We start from the raw sequence: 17848 nt of genomic DNA on the forward strand, positions 1-17848 counted from the left end.
TCTAACAAGTTCCCAAGTGATGCTGCTGGTGGTCCAGGAACCATACTTTGAGAAACATCATTTCAGGCATTCTTTGTTACATTTCAATGTGAACATAAGCAAACTGAATAGTTAGGAAGTACACATTCAGCATATTTATTTTCATCTATAGAAAGTAAAGCCTGGCCGGGCATGGTGGCTCATGCCTGTAATCCTAGCACTTTGGGAGGCCAAGGCAGGTGGATCACAAGATCAGGAATTCGAGACCAGTTTGGCCAACATGGTGAAATCCTGTCTCTAGTAAAAATATATTAGTCGGGCGTGGTGGCACATGCTTGTAGTCCCAGCTACTCAGGAGGCTGAGGCAGGGAACCAAATCTACAAGGAAAGTTAACTTAGTTTGGCCCTGAGAAAACTCTATGTCAATCATGCCTGGTTACTTTATCATCTTGAACATTGTTCTGTTTTTAATCAGCATTATTGTGAGTTCAGGGTTACTGCTTCTGCAGATCTCATATCATGGTTAATCAGTTGGATTTAGCATGTGGAAGACTCAACAGATGCTCACAGATCATTCTCTGACAGTTTTTTACCAAGAGCAACAGTGGGTTAATCCTTTATTTGCCAGACTTGAGTCTAAATAATTTTTGGCACTGAAAATCACTTTGGCCAAAGATTTCTGTGGACCTATTCTTCAGAGCAGTGGGGTTTGCATTTACACTTTGTTTTTCTCTTTCAGGCCTTTTGTTTTGTTTTGTTTTGTTTTGTTTTGTTTTGTTTTGTTTTTGCACTATAGTAGCGCAAGGGTATTTACAGAGTAAGTCCCAAGAATAAAAGTTTATATTTCCAGAGACTTCGGACCTTGATTTTGAAGTTGTTTTACTATGTGAAAAGTTTTAACATGCAGATCTCTTCTCCTTTCCTAGAATAATCATGTGCATGGACAGCCATATACAGGCCCAGCAGCACATCACATGAACAACCCTCAGAGAACTGGCCAACGAGCACAAGAAAATTATGAAGGCAGTGAAGAAGTATCCCCACCTCAAACCAAGGATCAATGAAATGCACATAATTAACTGGTTCCATCAAGACTGTGCACCCAGGCCTTACAGTCCAACCTTTTTCTGTGTCTGGCTAATATTTAAAACTAGAAAAACTATTCCTAATCAACATGGAGTGGAGAGTTTATTCACTGTCTTATCTGCAGAAATTTGCTGTCAATATATAACCCGCCTGCAGTGGAAAGTGTATAGTGTTTTGTAATAAATGGCCTGATGCTAATGTGTAAATGGCAAAGGTGTATATAGTATATTAATGTTGACTGTTAATTCTTAAGCAAGAAACTTTTTTCTTGTTGAGACTCACAGATCTACAAAAACTACAAAAGTTAATTTTCTTGTTATACCCACTGCACTCTGCAACCAGTGTTGCCTGCCTCATGGCAGTAGAATCAGCTCCTTTACAAAAAAAAAAAAAAAAAAAAGCAGCAACAAAACAGAGCCCATCCATGTCAGCCACACCAATAGTTTCATGTTAATTCTTTGCCACTGGAGTCAGTTTTGCTATGAGCAATGTAAGGCTGGTACCCTTTAAATTATTTGGTTGATGTGGAAAATTGGTGATGTAACACTGTTCCTAGGTTTTTTTCATTGCCTTTTTATTCTGATACTAGGTTAATCACTTTGAAGCTATAGTTATGCTGTAACATTTAGCATGGCTTCACACCAAGTTAGTGTAGCCAGTGAGGAAAAAGATACCATAATGACAGCAGTTGTCCGAGAAGTGACAGATGTATTACTCAGAGCTTTTACTTCTTACACCTAGAATATTAAAATATAAAACAAGGGGAGAAATGTGACAAGCAGGCTGTTTTCAGTTGCACATAGGTTCCTTATATATAATGTTTGACAGTTCAATCTCTGGGTGGGATAAAGAACACTTAAGTATCAGTAATGGGAATTTTAAAAGACTTAAAACAAATATGCAAAAATTTGCTATGCCAAGATGCTGGAGCATAATAGAAGACTGTATTTGGTGTGCTTGTTTTATTTCTTTGGTAGACTATTAGGTGAATCTTCTAAAACTTTCCTTCTGCTGGATCCCAGTGACGTGGAAGTCATCAGAACCCCACGGTACTTGGAGTACCTCTCTGCACCAAGATAGCTGGCTGATTTTCTGCTCAGTCACAATTTTACTTGAAAGCAAGAATTGTCCTAGCTCCTTTGCCATTATTCCAGAAAGTCTAACGTTCAAAGCAGGGTCTAATTAAAAAAGAAACTACTGGTTAGTTAATATAATTGAGATACCACAATTTCAGAATAAACATTTGATTAAAAATAAGGAACTTCTCAGTTAATACTGTATTTAAAGGAATTGGTAACTTGAATGTGTGTAATTTTTTGGAACCTGTCTCAAAACCAAATAACCCTGCAAACAGATACAGCCCACCGTATTCTATTTAAATATTTTGCTGTTTTATTTTATAGAAATTATTTTGCTGAATTCACAAATAGAATTTGATTTAAGAAGAACTTTTTGTCCTGTGGTGTGTTTTTTTTTTCTTTTTTTTCTTTTTTCTTTTTTTTTTTTTTTTTGGTTACTTTTTTGTCCTTTTTTTAAAGAGGACTGGATATTAAAATTCATTCTGTGCATAGCCTGCCTAGGCATGACACCGATTCAGGATTTCAAGTCACATTCAGTTTTTGTGCACAGAAAGATTTGACCTTTGGCCCTTTACTGAAGATTTTGAGAAATCAGGATGTTGACATTGTAAAAGTTTCCTAACATAATCTTGTACTTTTTATATGTTTTTTATATATATGTATATTTAATGAGCACAAGCTTGGTTGTATTTTTTACAATTCAGTTAATAGGGACATGTTTTGTCAAGGCTACAGCTGGAACTGAACAAAGCAGAATCGATAGAGCATTGCATTATTTTGTGATTAAAAGGGGCAGGTATTTAAGATGAAGCTTTGAGTATCTTATTTGTAGTACTCTATAGTCAACCTGTGCTTCTAGGTGTTCTTGTAATAGGAAATTTTGACACCAGATTTTTAAGTTTGAAAGTCAACAGTATTTGCAATTCCAATTGATTTTGTTTTGGAGACGGAGTCTCGCTCTGTTGCCCAGGCTGGAGTGCAATGGCACGATCTCAGCTCACTGCAACCTCCGTCTCCCAGGTTCAAGTGATTCTTCTGCCTCAGCGTCCCAAGTAGCTGGGATTACAGGCGCCCACTACCACGTCCAGCTAATTTTTTTTTTTTTTTTGTAGAAACGGGGTTTCACCATGTTGGCCAGGCTAGTCTTGAACTCCTGACCTCAGATGATCCACCGCCTTGCCCTCCCAGAGTGCTGAGATTATAGCCATGAGCCACCATCCACCACACCTGGCTCCAATTGATAGTTTTTTAATTTAAAAGTTTGTCAGTTTCAAGCTCCTTCAATGAGTGAAGTAACTATTTGGAGGAGTTACTATGGTTAAGTATACCATCTCACCATCTGAGAGGCGATTTATATATTTCCTGCTCCTTAATAAAATATGTAATGTACTTAAAAACTTTAATGACTTCCTAGATGAGAAAAAACTTGACATATAAAGGCTGTGAATATTTCTACTTGGAAGAAGAGCCCAACTTTGGTTACTTTGAATTTACAAGCCCCCTTGTGCAGCTGAGGGGCTCATGAATCGTTTTTGTTTCCATTTGAGGAAGAGTGGTCTGTGTTGTGACCAGGAGCAAGGGAAAGTGAATGGAGTTATTTTCGTTTGTGCAAATTATTTTCTATATTTAACTCTTAAGCATTAATGTATAACCAGAAATTTAAAGATGCATGTTATTATAAGAGCAACATAATGGTGATTTTGAGGTCTTTCTGAACATAAATGGCACATTTTAAATTTCAAGTCTTCAAAGTGCCTAAGGATTATTTAGTTATCCCTCAACTGATTTTTTGAGCCATATATTTCCTATTTTAAATGTTTGCAGAATCACCAGTCTTCCTTTGAAAGAAGTAGCCCCCAGCATTCTAAATGACATGATTATAGAAGACAGTAAGTAGAATGTGTTAACATAAAGACTGAAGATATTTTAGTTGTAAAACCGTGTGAACAAGGGCTTTTGCCCTATTGTATCTAAGTATTTCAGTGCACAACTTAGTAAAAACCATATTGCTGCTGTTTCTAAGCCCTCCACCAACTGAATGTTCATGCTTAGCATTGTAGAGGCAGAAATAGCATATTTGGGGTTTTTTCTTTCATTGATTTTTCTCCTGGTGATAATTTTCCAGCCTTGTGTCTTTTAGCTATTGTGTATACAAATTTAGAATTATGAAAATGTTTTCTATTTTTTTTTTCATGATTAACTTAGTGAATGATAACTTAAATCCTTAATCCTAGTAGTGGTTAGAAAGATGAAGAGCCTTTTTTATTTGACTTACATTTGTAAATGAAAACAAGTCTGTGAATATTCAGATGACTACTTCAAAGTAGTTCTTTCAGTTTATTAGTATTTTTCCAGCTTATGTTCTCCCATGAGCTATTTTACTTTGCTGAATTTTGTGGCTAATTTGGTGGATATATCCTGCCTTATTAAGGATTATTAGCTGGATAAGAAAATTGCCTTTTCATTGTAAGTGCCCAGTTTTGGTCTCTAGTTTGAAGGTACTACATACTGCCGATAAAGGAAAACAACACTCCCCCACACCCCAGTTTTTGTGTTACTAAGAAGAAAAACAGTACTGGTTTCATAGTAGGACTCAACCAGAATTGGTCCTACACATATGTGAGTGTTTAGTTTTTGAAAATAAGGTTTTCGAGTGTGATAAAGCACTACAGAAGTGCTAAGTGTATTGAGAATTTGCTGCCGATTGTGTTTATAACAATTATTTTTACGTTTGCAGAAATGTAGCACTTTCCCTCCAAATTTATAGGTGTAAGAGAAGTGGGGGCAAGGTGCACCACATTTTAAAGCTGCAAATGTGTGAAAATTTATTTTGAGATCCAGATTCCCAAAAGGAAATTTCACCACCCAAGTCATGCACTTCTTAGCCTTTTACAAGCCAACAGACTGACATGAAGATTGTTCACGGTTCCTAAGATTTAGCACATATACAAAAATAAAACTTTATAAATTAAATTTCGGTTTTCCCTTTATTTATTAATACAAGATTTCTAAACAGAAGGTCGAGGCGTAATAGAGCTGAAGGGAGTTTTTTAAAGGGAAATGTTTATGAGGAATTTAGCTGTCATTGTGTATATCCAAAGTGGATTCACACCTAAGAAGCTCAAAGAAAGGAGTTGTGATCTAATTGCAAACTTTGTAGTTAAAACTTAAGATGCGACAAATGTGTTTCACGGTTCTCTTAAATTGGAAATAGAGCAGACCACATGTTTTTGAGGGGAGCCACAGAAGTGAAAATTCAGTTAACTCTAGCATGTTCCATCTGCTGTTTTTTAGAGTCTAGAAATAGCTCTTTGTTGTCATGTCCCAGGGAAATAAGATTTCCACAGAAACCTGGCGGTGCTTTCCTAAAGTTGGGTGACTTAAAGAACTGCTAAAAGACATATCTCAGATTTTCATTGGATTTAATTTCACTGATTTTTTTAAAATGGAAAACTAACTTTTCTGCAATTTGGAAAACTCCTTCCAGTTGGATTAGACTGTATTTCAACTATTTTTAGCTACATGAGTACATCTAACTGAAAATCTACATAGCTGCCAGTATTTTGAATTGCTTCATTGTAATCTGATAACTTACAGATAGGCAAAAAGTTGACATCTTTATCTGTATACTTGAAAGTTTAGATATCTTACTAAAGTTGGGGTTACATAAAACATTTCAGTAACTTTAGGGATGTAAAATCTCAAGAAATTTCTTAAACTACAAAAAAATTTCCTAAATAGAACAAATTTCAGAGCCATTTAAATAAAGGTTGATTATTTTAAGGTCATTCTATTTAGATAGTCAAAACTCAAGAGTAAGATAGGAATCATTTTAGCCATCTGAGTAAACAAGTCTTGTTCGGATCCATTAACACAAGACAGAATATACTGCATTTGAAGAAATGCAAGATGCCATTGATTACAGGGCGCCTCAGCAAGCAAAATCACTGGCTTTCACAGATATTAAAATGTGGGGTATACCATCTGGTAGTAATCCTTGTCATGACAAATGTCATTTTGCATCTGGAAATAGATTTTTGTCATGGGCTTTTCTCACATTGCTTTTTTTTTTTTTTTTTTTCCATTAGTGGAACTTAGGAATCCTATTTGTGTAATTGTTAACAAAGCTGGCCAATTTACAAGTTTATGAAGAAACAGCTTGATGCAACTGAACCTTTGAGGAGTCGCCAAATTATGAAGTGCCCTGTGTAAGCGATCTTCTTGAGGTAGTTTTGTGTCATAGCTTCTAGTTTTCATATACATTATAGTTAAGACACCAAGTGGACTTTCTTGCTCTGCCAGAATGGTTCAGCTGCCCTGGACTTGTCTCTGCCTGTCAAAACACTTCCTATGTTAGAAAATGAGTATAGAGGCCGAGTGCAGTGGCTCACGCCTGCAATCCCACCACACTTGAGAAGGCTGAGGCAGGCGGATCACCTGAGGTCGGGAGTTCGAGACCAGCCTGGCCAGCATGGTGAAACCCTGTCTACTAAAAATACGAAAATTAACCAGATGTGATGGCACGCACCTGTAATACCAGCTACTCAGGAGGCTGAGGCACAAAAACCCGAGAGGCGGAGGTTGCAGTGAGCCAAGATAGCGCCACTGCACTCCAGCCTGGGCGACCCAGTGAGACTGTCTCAAAAAAGTATAGAAACTGGCTTATGTAGCCTTCCCACCACTAGCCAAACTCCCCAGAGGTAACCAAGTGGGGGGCACCTTGCAAAATAGAATTGTGTTCATTTTCTTTTTTTCTTTTTTTTTTTAAGACGGAGTTTCACTCTTGTTGCTCAGGCTGGAGTGCAATGGTGCAATCTCAGCTTACTGCAACCTCTGCCTGCCGATTCAAGCAATTCTCCTGACTCAGCCTCCCGAGTAGCTGGGATTACAGGCATGTGCCACCACGCCCAGCTAATTTTCTATTTTTAGTAGGGACGGGATTTCTCCGTGTTGGTCAGGCTGGTCTCGAACTCCTGACCTCAGGTGATCCACCCACCTTGGCCTCCCAAAGTGTTGGGATTACAGGCGTGAGCCACTGCGCCCAGCCTGTGTTAATTTTCTATTTATATTCAACCCTATAGATGTGTTTAAAAACCAAGATGGGTACTTTGGATATTGGAAAGGTTTTTCCATGGAGTCCTTTTTAGCAATTCAGTTGCATGAGGAATAGAAATGTATTCTTAACAGTGTTGCTGCTGTGTTTCTTAAATCATCTGCCATTAACTCTCTCATGTTCTCATCTAATTCTTCCCCCACCCATTAAAACATTGGGTACACCTTTGGAGTTCAGAAGTAAGGATAATTTGGGCTGAGTCTTAATTCCCATGCCCCTGGGACCAACAAGAAGGAAGGAGTTGCTTCTTGGAGGTTCAGAATTGCATTCCCTTCTGACCCACCAACTACTGCCTGCGCAATGGCTGTTAGCAAGAGGAAGCATTTGCAGAATGTCAAGGAAATGAGTCAACATTTAGGGCACATGGTGTGTTGAGGGAAAACCCTTCAGAATCCATTTTCCTCAGGTGTCTACATGTTTAGGATGCAGCCCTTATTTCTTGATGTAAACTAATGTGTTCTGCTGGGTGATTAAGGAAACAACTTTTTCAGGCTGTATTTAAAATCAATCAGAAACCTAGATGGGACTGCTTAAATTTGGTGAGTTAGTACCTTAGCTTACTGAAAATATTAATCAGTAGTACTAGTAATTAGTTCTTCCAGCCATCTACTTTCAGAACATTTTCTTAAGCATTTATTATGACTTTTTTCTAGCAAAATGGGCCTTATGCAGATTCGCAAAGTATCTTCTTTAGGAAGTCTGACTTAATCAAAGAATAAATATACTAAAGAGACTTGAAAGCTAAAGCTATTAGGTTGGTTTTAAATAGCCAAGCTTTTAGACTGTAATTAGCCTTTTCTATTGTTCCAAGATTGGATTTTTTTTTTTTTTTTTTTTTTTTTTGAGGCAGAGTCTCGCTCTGTGGCCCAGGCTAGAGTGCAGTGGTGTGATCTCAGCTTACTGCAACCTCTGCATCCCCGGTTTAAGCGATTCTCCTGCCTCAGCCTCCTGAGTAACTGGGATTACAGGTGCCTGCCACCATGTCTGACTAATTTTTGTCTTTTTTAGTAGAGATGGGGTTTCACCATGTTGGCCAGGCTGATCTTGGACTCCTGACCTCAGGTGATCTGCCTACCTCCTCCTCCCAAAGTGCTGTGATTACAGGTGTGAGCCCCCACGCCCGGCCCAAGATGGGAATTTTTGTCTAACAGAAAAGCAAAAACCAAACATTCAGACTTGCTCTAAAATGGTAGCAGGTTTGCCTTACTAATGGCCGCTGAAGCTTGGTTTACTAACTCAGCAACGTTAAGTGCTTAGATAAACTGGATGTTGGGTTATTGTTTAGCACTTAGCACAGCGTTAGACACTTTAAACTATGCCTCTTACGCTGATATTAGCAAATACTCTTCTTACAGGGAAAATAATTCACTCTTCAAGAGTGCAGGCTGGAAAAAATGTAAAATAGAAATGGCTACAGGATGCTCCCCTGGTTCTGTGTTTTGCTCTAGAAATGGGTGATAAAGTAACCAAGAGTGACACCTATATTATCAAGTGCTTTTGAGGAGTGACAATTTATCAATATGCAATCCACATTTAGGCTTTTAACTGCTGTTCCACTATGCCAAAGTGCAATGGGCAATACTCACCACAAAAGCAGCTTGAAGCTGTAAACACAAAAGAGGAATTACTTTTAGAGAAGCTGGTTTAACTGTACAAATTTAAAGTCAAGAATTAACCAAAGATTCAAGGCTAAGAACTAGAAGAAAGCATATATAATGTCATACCTGAATCTCCTACTAAATACTGAAGTTTGACATTAGGTTGGTTTGAAAATAGTTGTTAAAACTTGGCCTTCAGGCCGGGCATGGTGGCTCACGCCACCGAGGCAGTGAGTCACTTAAGGTCAGGAGTTGTTGACTAGCCTGGCCAACATGATGAAACCCTGTCTCTACTAAAAATACAAAAATTAGCAGGACGTGGTGGCAGGTGCCTGTAATCCCAGCTACTCAGGAGGCTGAGGCAGGAAAATTGCTTGAACTCGGGAGGCAGAGGTTGCAATGAGCCAAGATGGCGCCATTACACTCCAGCCTGGGCGATAAGAGCAAAACTCCGTGTCAAAACAAACAAACAAAAAAACAGAACAAAAAAGCTGGCTTTCTAAATTTGACTAGTGAATGGGGGGAAAAAGTAAGTTTTTTTTTGTTGTTTTTTTTTAAATTCTGAGTTTGTTTACAGATGTACAAAAGCTAAAATATAGTGTTACATTTTGTGTCTAGATTAAAAGAAAATACAGTTGCCTTAAATAATATCCCATATTTTAAATTATGCTATACATCAATTGCAGTAATCCCCCCCACCACCCGCAGTAGTTCTTTGCAATGCATGTAGCATGAACTCCTGTTGAGGAGCAGCTTTTGTTACAAATTCCATGTGGGATTACAACTTTGAAAACTGAAATACGCCTTTCACTTTTTCGTAGCTCTGATTTGAACCTCATTTGAAAATAAGTATATTGAAGATTTACGCTAACACATTTCCAGTGGCTGAGATCAAGTGTTGTAGCCACTACTTTGAGAAGAAAATGTGCTAATGTGCTGTACAAAACACATGGGTCCCAGGAAGAAAATAAAATAGCAGCTCATATTTTCAAGTGACAGCAGATTGTACCCCGACTCAGCACCAATCCATCCAAATCCTTTAGCAGCTTTAAAATGTGGATGTCACAGGTCCCAATGGTGACTTCAGTACAGCACCAAACAAGAAGTGGGCGTGTGAGGTCTCTGTTCCAGCCCAGAGGGGCAATGCCTAGTTCTAAGAAAGCAGTCTGTACAGTTCTTCTCAAATCTGGTCTCAACTCCAAATGTTAGCCCCCATTAAAAAAATAAAAAGCAGCCGGGCGCGGTGGCTCAAGCCTGTAATCCCAGCACTTTGGGAGGCTGAGGCGGGTGGATCACGAGGTCAAGAGATCGAGACCATCCTGGTCAACATGGTGAAACCCCGTCTCTACTAAAAATACAAAAAACATTAGCTGGGCATGGTGGTGCGTGCCTGTAATCCCAGCTACTCAGGAGGCTGAGGCAGGAGAATTGCCTGAACCCAGGAGGCAGAGGTTGCGGTGAGCCGAGATCGCGCCATTGCACTCCAGCCTGGGTAACATGAGTGAAACTCCGTCTCAAAACACAAAACAAAAAATAAAAAAATAAAAAAAAAAGCTTGTTTATTCCTATGAAACCCCACCGTGGTGACTTTGATTAAAAATGCATCTCCTTAGGAAAATAACTTGGAATTAAATTTTTTAAAAAAATGCATCTCCTTTATAGCTTTCCCAAATGGGCTGAATTTAGACTGTCCTACTGGTAGTCATTTGTCAAGTCTCCAAGGCAGGAATTTTTCTCATCTGCATTTCAAAAACTCTTGTCTTTGTTACAATCAGTTTTCTTTTCATCAGAAGTTAATTTCAGACCCGGTGCGGTAGCTCAGGCCTGCAATCCCAGCACTTTGGGAGGCTGAGGTGGGCAGATAACCTGAGGTCGGGAGTTCAAGACCAGCCTGGCCAACATGGTGAAACCCTGCCTCTACTAAAAATACAAAAATTAGTGGGGCGTGGGGGTGTGCGCCTGTAATCCCAGCTACTCAGGAGGCTGAGGCAAGAGAATCACTTGAACCTGGGAGGCAGAGGTTGCAGTGAGCCAAGATCACGCCACTGCACTCCAGCCTGGGCAACAGAATGGGACTCCATCTCAAAAAATAAAGTTAATTTTGCTGTCCCAATCACTCAGTAATAATAATGCTGCAAACATGTTATGGGACTGAAGAAACTATGTAAAGACAGGAGTGAGGGTGGCCATCACAACTGAGGCACAGCTTCTACATGTGTGAAGTGCACTTTGCCTTAAATTGTGTTCTCTCCCAGTTGCTCTCTTGATTTAATATGGGAGATTGAGTTCAACTTGACCTCTGGAAAGCTCATCACTCCAGGTGCACAGTCATTAATCGTGTCTAAAGTATTTGTGTTTGGTTTGGAGAAATCCTAGTGTCAGGCATATCCTTGCTGGGGTTTTCTGGATATACTCAGTGTCTTTTTTTATAAGAAAAGTCAGCTTTCTTTACAGACAGTTGATGCAACTCTCATGTTTAAAAAAAAAAAAAAAGGGAGGAGCAGGGGGGAGATGCTATGGCTCATGCCTGTAATCCAGCACTTTGGGAGGCCAAGGTGGGTGGATCACCTGAGGTCAGGAGTTTGAGACCAGCCTGGCCAACATCGTGAAACCCCATGTCTACTAAAAATATATAAATTAGCTGGGTGTAGTGGTGGGCGCCCGTAGTCCCAGCTACTCTGGAGGCTGAGGCAGGAGAAACACTTGAACCTGGGAAGTGGAGATTGCAGTGAGTCAAGATTGCACCACTGCACTACAGTGTGGGTGACACAGCGAGAGTGTCTCAGGGGAAAAACAAAAAAGTCAACTAATAAAATCTGTTAGCTTCAAATTTTTTTTTTTGAGACGGAGTGTCTCTCTGCTGCCGAGGCTGGAGTGCGGTAGAGCAGCCTCAGCTCACTGCAACCTCCTCTTCCCGAGTTCAAGTGATTCTCCTGCGTCAGCCTCCCAAGTAGCTGGGATTACAGGTGCCTGCCACCATGCCCGGCTAATTTTATCTGTTTTCAGTAGAGATGGGGTTTCACCATGTTGGCCAGGATAGTCTCGAACTCCTGACCTCGTGATCCACCTGCCTCGGCCTCCCAAAGTGCTGAGATTACAGGCTTGAGCCACCAGCCCGGCCCAGCTTAGAATGAAAATGGAAAAATTGGTAAGTTTAGGATTGCATGGTTACCTGTTCGCTTTTCAGTTGCTTTCTTATATTTACTCATTTCTTTAATATTTTATGCATTCAGATTTTGAACATATACACAGTTAAGGAATATTGTCTTACCCAACTCTGCTTACTTTTCTTTGTATTTTGTTTGAATTAATTTTCATTGAAAATGATTGGATCCTTTGCTGTACACTTGAACTTGCTTTCCTTTTCCTCATGGTACAAAGTCAAGGGCAGCAAGGGCTGCAGTGGCCCTTAACAAAGGACTGGAGGCCAGGCACGGTGGCTCACGCCTGTAATCCCAACACTTTGGGACGCCAAAGCAGACGGATCACCTGAGGTCAGGAGTTTGAGACCAGCCTGGCCAACATGGTGAAACCCTGTCTCTACTAAAAATATAAAAAATTAGCCAGGCATGGAGATGGGCGCCTGTAATTCCAGCTACTCAAGAGGCTGCAACTTGAACCTGGGAGGCGGAGGTTGCAGTGAGCCGTTATCAAGCCACTGCACTCCAGCCTGGGCAACAAGAGACAAGACCGAGACTTTGTCTCAAAAAAAAAAGGACTGGAGCCAGACGAAAAGAGAGGGACAGTTCACAAGAGTGCTGCAGGTCACCAGGTCTCACACACTGTTCTTATACTAAGCTTTTCCATACCAAAGAGGCTGTATGCAATTCATAAGAGAGTTTGAATTGGGAGGGGGAATCTTCTCAATGCTGGCTATTTACTAAAATGTATGTATGACAATGTTGGACACATGAAGGTGTCCTGGTAATATGTATGTATGACGCTGGGATATAGCAGGTGTCCCAGGAATACCTGATGGTTATGCTAAGTTTGCTCATGAGCCTGCCCAAGAGGCCAGCCTCATTGGCACAGTCATTCTGAGTGCAGTCCCAAAAGCCGGGGTAGCAGGGCTCCTTTCAACCTTGGAAGTTCTAACCTATGTACAGAATTGTTCTTAACATTTTATTTATTTATTTATTTGAGACCGAGTCTTGCTCTGTCACCTAGGCTGGAGTGGGTTCAATCTCAACTCACTGCAACCACCTCCCAGGTTCAAGCGATTCTGTTGCCTCAGCCTCCCGAGTAGCTGGGACTACAGCGTGTGCCACCATGCCCAGCTAATTTTGATATTTTTAATAGAGACAGGGTTTCACCGTGTTGACCAGGCTGGTCTTTAACTCCTGACCTCAGGTGATCCACCTGCCTCGGCTTCCCAAAGTGCTGGGATTACAGGCGTGAGCCACTGCACTGGGGCCCTGGTTTTTATTTATTATGTTGTACTGGAGCGAGTCAAGGAATGTGCCACACTCTGAGATTGAATTATGAGTCCTTTATTATGCCGGCGACTGAGAGATGGCTAACGCCCAAAATTCTCTTGGCCCCTAAGAAAAAGTTAGGTGGTCTTTTATACCCTAGTTTTAAAAGGGAGGGGAAACCTAGCTGAAGCAAAGTTTTCACAAAAGCAGAGTAAGCAAAAAGTTAAAAGATAAACTAGTACATGAGAAATCAAACAGTGCCAGGTGCCAGGGGGAAATTTGTCATGAAAGACATCCAACTTATAGATTATGGGGGCTCTGGGTGCTTGACAGCACCTGCAGTCCCAGGCTCTGCTGGTACCACTTAACCCGGCCCCTTATCAGCAAATGCATTCCTGGAGGTGGCCAGTGTCAGCCTGCCCCAGCTACATACTATAGTTACATACTTAATGGTGGGAAAATAGCTAAAATGAAGAAGCTAAGATGGAGTCTGTCCAGCTCAAGAAGCTAACATAAAGCCTGAGCAGCTTTTAGTCTGAGAAAGAGAGAGTTCGCTTTAGCTGGCAAAAAGCAGGTTATCACAATTAGTGTTAGCTACCTGGTACCAAGCTGTTGTCAAGTAGCAAAGAGGACAATTTCATTTCACCTCCTTGCTTTGCTGCTCACCCATCAGATGGAGGATGAGAGTAATGGCCAAAAAAAAAAAAAAAAAAAAAAAGTCATAATGAGCAATAGCTAAATGACAGACTTTAAAGTGTGCAACTGAGTCATCAGTCCCAAGGAGTGATTTTTCATGAGCGGTGGTGTGCAAATGTAAGTGTGCATATGGTGGGCTTAAACTCATTAATTACCTTCAAAATATAAAAAACAATCTTGATCTGGGCTCGGTGGCTCAAGTCTGTAATCCCAGCACATTGGGAGGTGGAGGCACGCGGATCACCTGAGGACCAGCCTGACCAACATGGTGAAACCCTGTTTCTACTAAAAATACAAAATTAGCTGGGTGTGGTGGCACGCGCCTATAATACCAGCTACTCAAGAGTCTGAGACAGGAGAATCGCTTGAACCCGGGCGGGGGAGGTTGCAGTGAGCTGAGATTGCACCATGCACTCCAGCCTGGGCAACAAGAGTAAAACTCCTTCTCAAAAAAAAAAAAAAAAAAAAAATCTTGATTGGACACGATAGAAGAAACTTAAATATTTAAAGTTAACACTTTAACTTTAAAATGAAGACAATCCTAACAAAATCTTGGGTAAAATTCTGCAATATCCAGTCCTACTCTGAAAAAGATGCTATTGTCAAGTTCAGTTGTCCTACAGCTAGTCCAGTTAGAGATCCAGATTATCTGAAAAGGAAATTCCATTGATATTGCAATGCCATTTACAGATGTTATTATAATCTAAGCTGTTAAAGCTTAGAGGTTTAGCTTTAAAACTGCACAAGGATCCTAGTCCCTACATTGTCAAAGGAATTTTGTTCCAGTATGCACATATAAAGACTTAAAAATAATGACCTTGGCTGGGCACAGTGGCTCCCGCCTGTAATCCTAGCACTTTGGGAGGCCAAGGTGGGCAGATCACTTGAGGTCAGGGATTCGAGATCAGCCTGGCCAATATGGTAAAACCCTGTCTCTACTTAAAGTAAAAAAAAAAAAAAAAAAAGCTAGGCTTGATGGCTCATGCCTATAATTCCAGCACTTTGGGAAGTCAAGGTGGGTGGATCACCTGAGGTCAGGAGTTCAAGAAATCCTGTCTGTACCAAAAACACAAAAATTAGCCGGGTGTGGTGTCGTGTACCTTGTAGTCCCAGCTACTCAGGAGGCTGAGACAGGAGAATCGCTTGAACCCGGGAGGCAGAGGTTGCAGTGAGCCTAAATCTCGCCACTGCACTCCAGCCTGGGTAACAGAGCAAGACTTCGTCTCAAAAAAAAAAAAAAAAAAAAAAAAGCCGGTTCTCTGCTCCTCCTGTTCGACAGACAGCCACACCTTGTCTCCCATCGCCAGCCACATCCCTGAGACACCATGGGGAAGGTGAAGGTCGGAGTCAACAGATTTGGTCGTATTGGGCGCCTGGTTACCAGGGCTGCTTTTAACTCTGGTAAAGTGGATATTGTCGCCATCAATGATCCCTTCATTGACCTCAACTACATGGTCTACATGTTCCGGTATGATTCCACCCATGGCAAATTCCATGGCACTGTCAAGGCTGAGAACGAGAAGCTTGTCAACAATGGAAATCCCATCACCATCTTCCAGGAGCGAGATCCCTCCAAAATCAAGTGGGGCGATGCTGGCGCTGAGTATGTGGTGGAGTCCACTTGCGTCTTCACCACCATGGAGAAGGCTGGGGCTCACTTGCAGGGGGGCGCCAAAAGGGTCATATTTGCCCCCTCTGCTGATGCCCCCATGCTCGTGATGGGCGTGAACCATGAGAAGTATGACAACAGCCTCAAGATCATCAGCAATGCCTCCTGCACCACCAACTGCTTAGCGCCCCTGGCCAAGGTCATCCATGACAACTTTCGTATGGTGGAAGGACTCATGACCACCGTCCACACCATCACTGCCACCCAGAAGACCGTGGATGGCCCCTCGGGGAAACTGTGGCTTGATGGCTGTGGGGCTCTTCAGAACATCATCCCTGCCTCTACTGGCACTGCCAAGGCTGTGGGCAAGGTCATCCCTGAGCTGAACGGGAAGCTCACTGGCGTGTCCTTCCGTGTCCCCACTGCCAACTTGTCAGTGGTGGACCTGACCTGCCGTCTGGAAAAACCCGCCAAATATGATGACATCAAGAAGGTGGTGAAGCAGGCATCAGAGGGCCCCCTCAAGGGCACCCTGGGCTACACTGAGCACCAGGTGGTGTCCTCTGATTTCAACAGCGACACCCATTCTTCCACCTTCAACGCTGGATCTGGCATTGCCCTCAACGACCACTTCGTCAAGCTCATTTCCTGGTATGACAATGAATTTGGCTACAGCAACAGGGTGGTGGACCTCATGTCCCACATGGCCTCCAAGGAGTAAGACCCCTGGACCACCAGCCCCAGCGAGAGCACGAGAGGAAGAGAGGCCCTCACTGCTGGGGAATCCCTGCCACACTGGGTCCCCACCACACTGAATTGCCCCTCCTCATAGTTTCCATGCAGACCCCTTGAAGAGGGAGGGGCCTAGGGAGTCCCACCTTGTCATGTACCATCAATAAATTCCCCTGTGCTCAAAAAAATAAATAAATAAAAATAAAAATAATAAAAAATAAAAAAGCCCTGCGTGGAGGTGCATGCCTGTGATCCCAGCTACTCAGTAGGCTAAAGCAGGAAAATCACTTGAACCTGGGGGGTGGAGGTTGCAGTGAGCCAAGATCATGCCACTGTACTCCAGCCTGGGTGGCAGAGTGAGACTCCATCTCCAAAAATAAAAATTAAAAAATTTTTAAAAAGTGACCTTTTTGCTGTTGTTATAGTTACCATTGATGCTGGGTTAAAAGAATTGACCGTCCAAAAGGGCAGATTCTTGGCGGGGTTTTTTGTTTTGAAGTATGTGAGTTACCAGGTTTTTGGCGTCATGTAGGGTGAATGACTTTGGAAGGCAGTAGTGCCTCACAGCTGATCCAAAGGCTGGTGCTGGACTGGCTGCTTGAAGAACATCTGGATCCCACTCCTGGAGACTGAGTATAGGTTCAGCATGCCCGGGAATCTCTAGCATTTTTAATGTTCCACATATAACTACAATTGGGTTTGAAACCATTTCTGTAGTGCACTGTTCTTAAAAAAGGTTTTTGCAAAACTTTAAAAATACAGAGAAGTGGCTGAGCGTGGTGGCTCACGCCTGTAATCCCAGCACTTTGGGAGGCCAAGGCAGGTGGATCACCTGAGGTCAGGAGTTCGAGACCAGCCTGGCCAACATGGCAAAACCCTGTCTCTACTAAAAACACAAAACTTAGCCGGGCGTGGTAGCAGGTGCCTGTAATTCCAGCTACTTGAGAGGCTGGGCAGGTGAATGGCTTGAACTCGGGAGGTAGAGGTTGCAGTGAGCTGAGATCACACAACTGCACTCCAGCCTTGGCAACAGGTGAGACTCCATCTCCGAACAAAACAAAACAGAACCATGCAGACAGATATAACACCCATGTGCCTATGACCTGGAACTGGCATATTTGCTTTAAGTATTCTCTTCATTAAAAGAAATCAGGTATTACAATAAATTCCCATTTCCGTCCTCCATTCCATTACCTTCCCCTACACCAGAAGCAAGCACCATCATGATTCAATGTGTATCCTTGAGATGCAGTTTTTAATGGTGCCCAACTTTGCTAACAGACGGCCCATTTAGGATGCCACATCAACCCTAAGATAGGGACTTCACAGGGAAAACTGGAAATGGTGTTTCTCCAGCAAAGGACCAAGAGGATCTTAGAGAATTCCAAAACAAAGGCTGGGCACGGTGGCTCACGCCTATAATCCCAGGACTTTGGGAGACTGAGGCTGGTGGATCATGAAGTCCAGAGATCGAGATCATCCTGGCCACCATGGTGAAACCCCGTCTCTACTGAAAATACAAAAACTAGCTAGGTGTGGTG

At 41.9% G+C, this 17848-nt stretch overlaps 1 protein-coding gene and 1 pseudogene across 6 annotated transcripts in view; both read left to right on the forward strand.

Moving 5' to 3' along the window:
- Window positions 1-2322, forward strand: part of USP9X (ubiquitin specific peptidase 9 X-linked) — a 144614-nt gene extending 142292 nt beyond the window's left edge. For 4 of the 5 annotated variants that reach the window (XM_032261673.1, XM_032261672.1, XM_032261675.1 and 1 more), the window contains exon 45: window positions 906-2322. In XM_032261673.1, coding sequence (XP_032117564.1) covers window positions 906-1043 — 138 coding nt within the window. In that variant the 3' untranslated portion in view covers window positions 1044-2322. The remainder of the gene's footprint in view (window positions 1-905) is intronic. The other variant, XM_032261676.1, reaches the window with a different exon arrangement.
- Window positions 2323-15202: 12880 nt separating this feature from the next.
- LOC116539068 lies at window positions 15203-16495 on the forward strand (annotated as a pseudogene). Its single transcript, XR_004263908.1, has one exon. The product of XR_004263908.1 is annotated as a glyceraldehyde-3-phosphate dehydrogenase pseudogene (transcript).
- The last annotated feature ends 1353 nt before the right edge of the window (window positions 16496-17848 follow it).

This window comes from Sapajus apella, unplaced genomic scaffold, assembly GCF_009761245.1.
Source record: "Sapajus apella isolate SASKATOON/1434 unplaced genomic scaffold, GSC_monkey_1.0 scaffold125, whole genome shotgun sequence".
Lineage (NCBI taxonomy): Eukaryota > Metazoa > Chordata > Mammalia > Primates > Cebidae > Sapajus > Sapajus apella.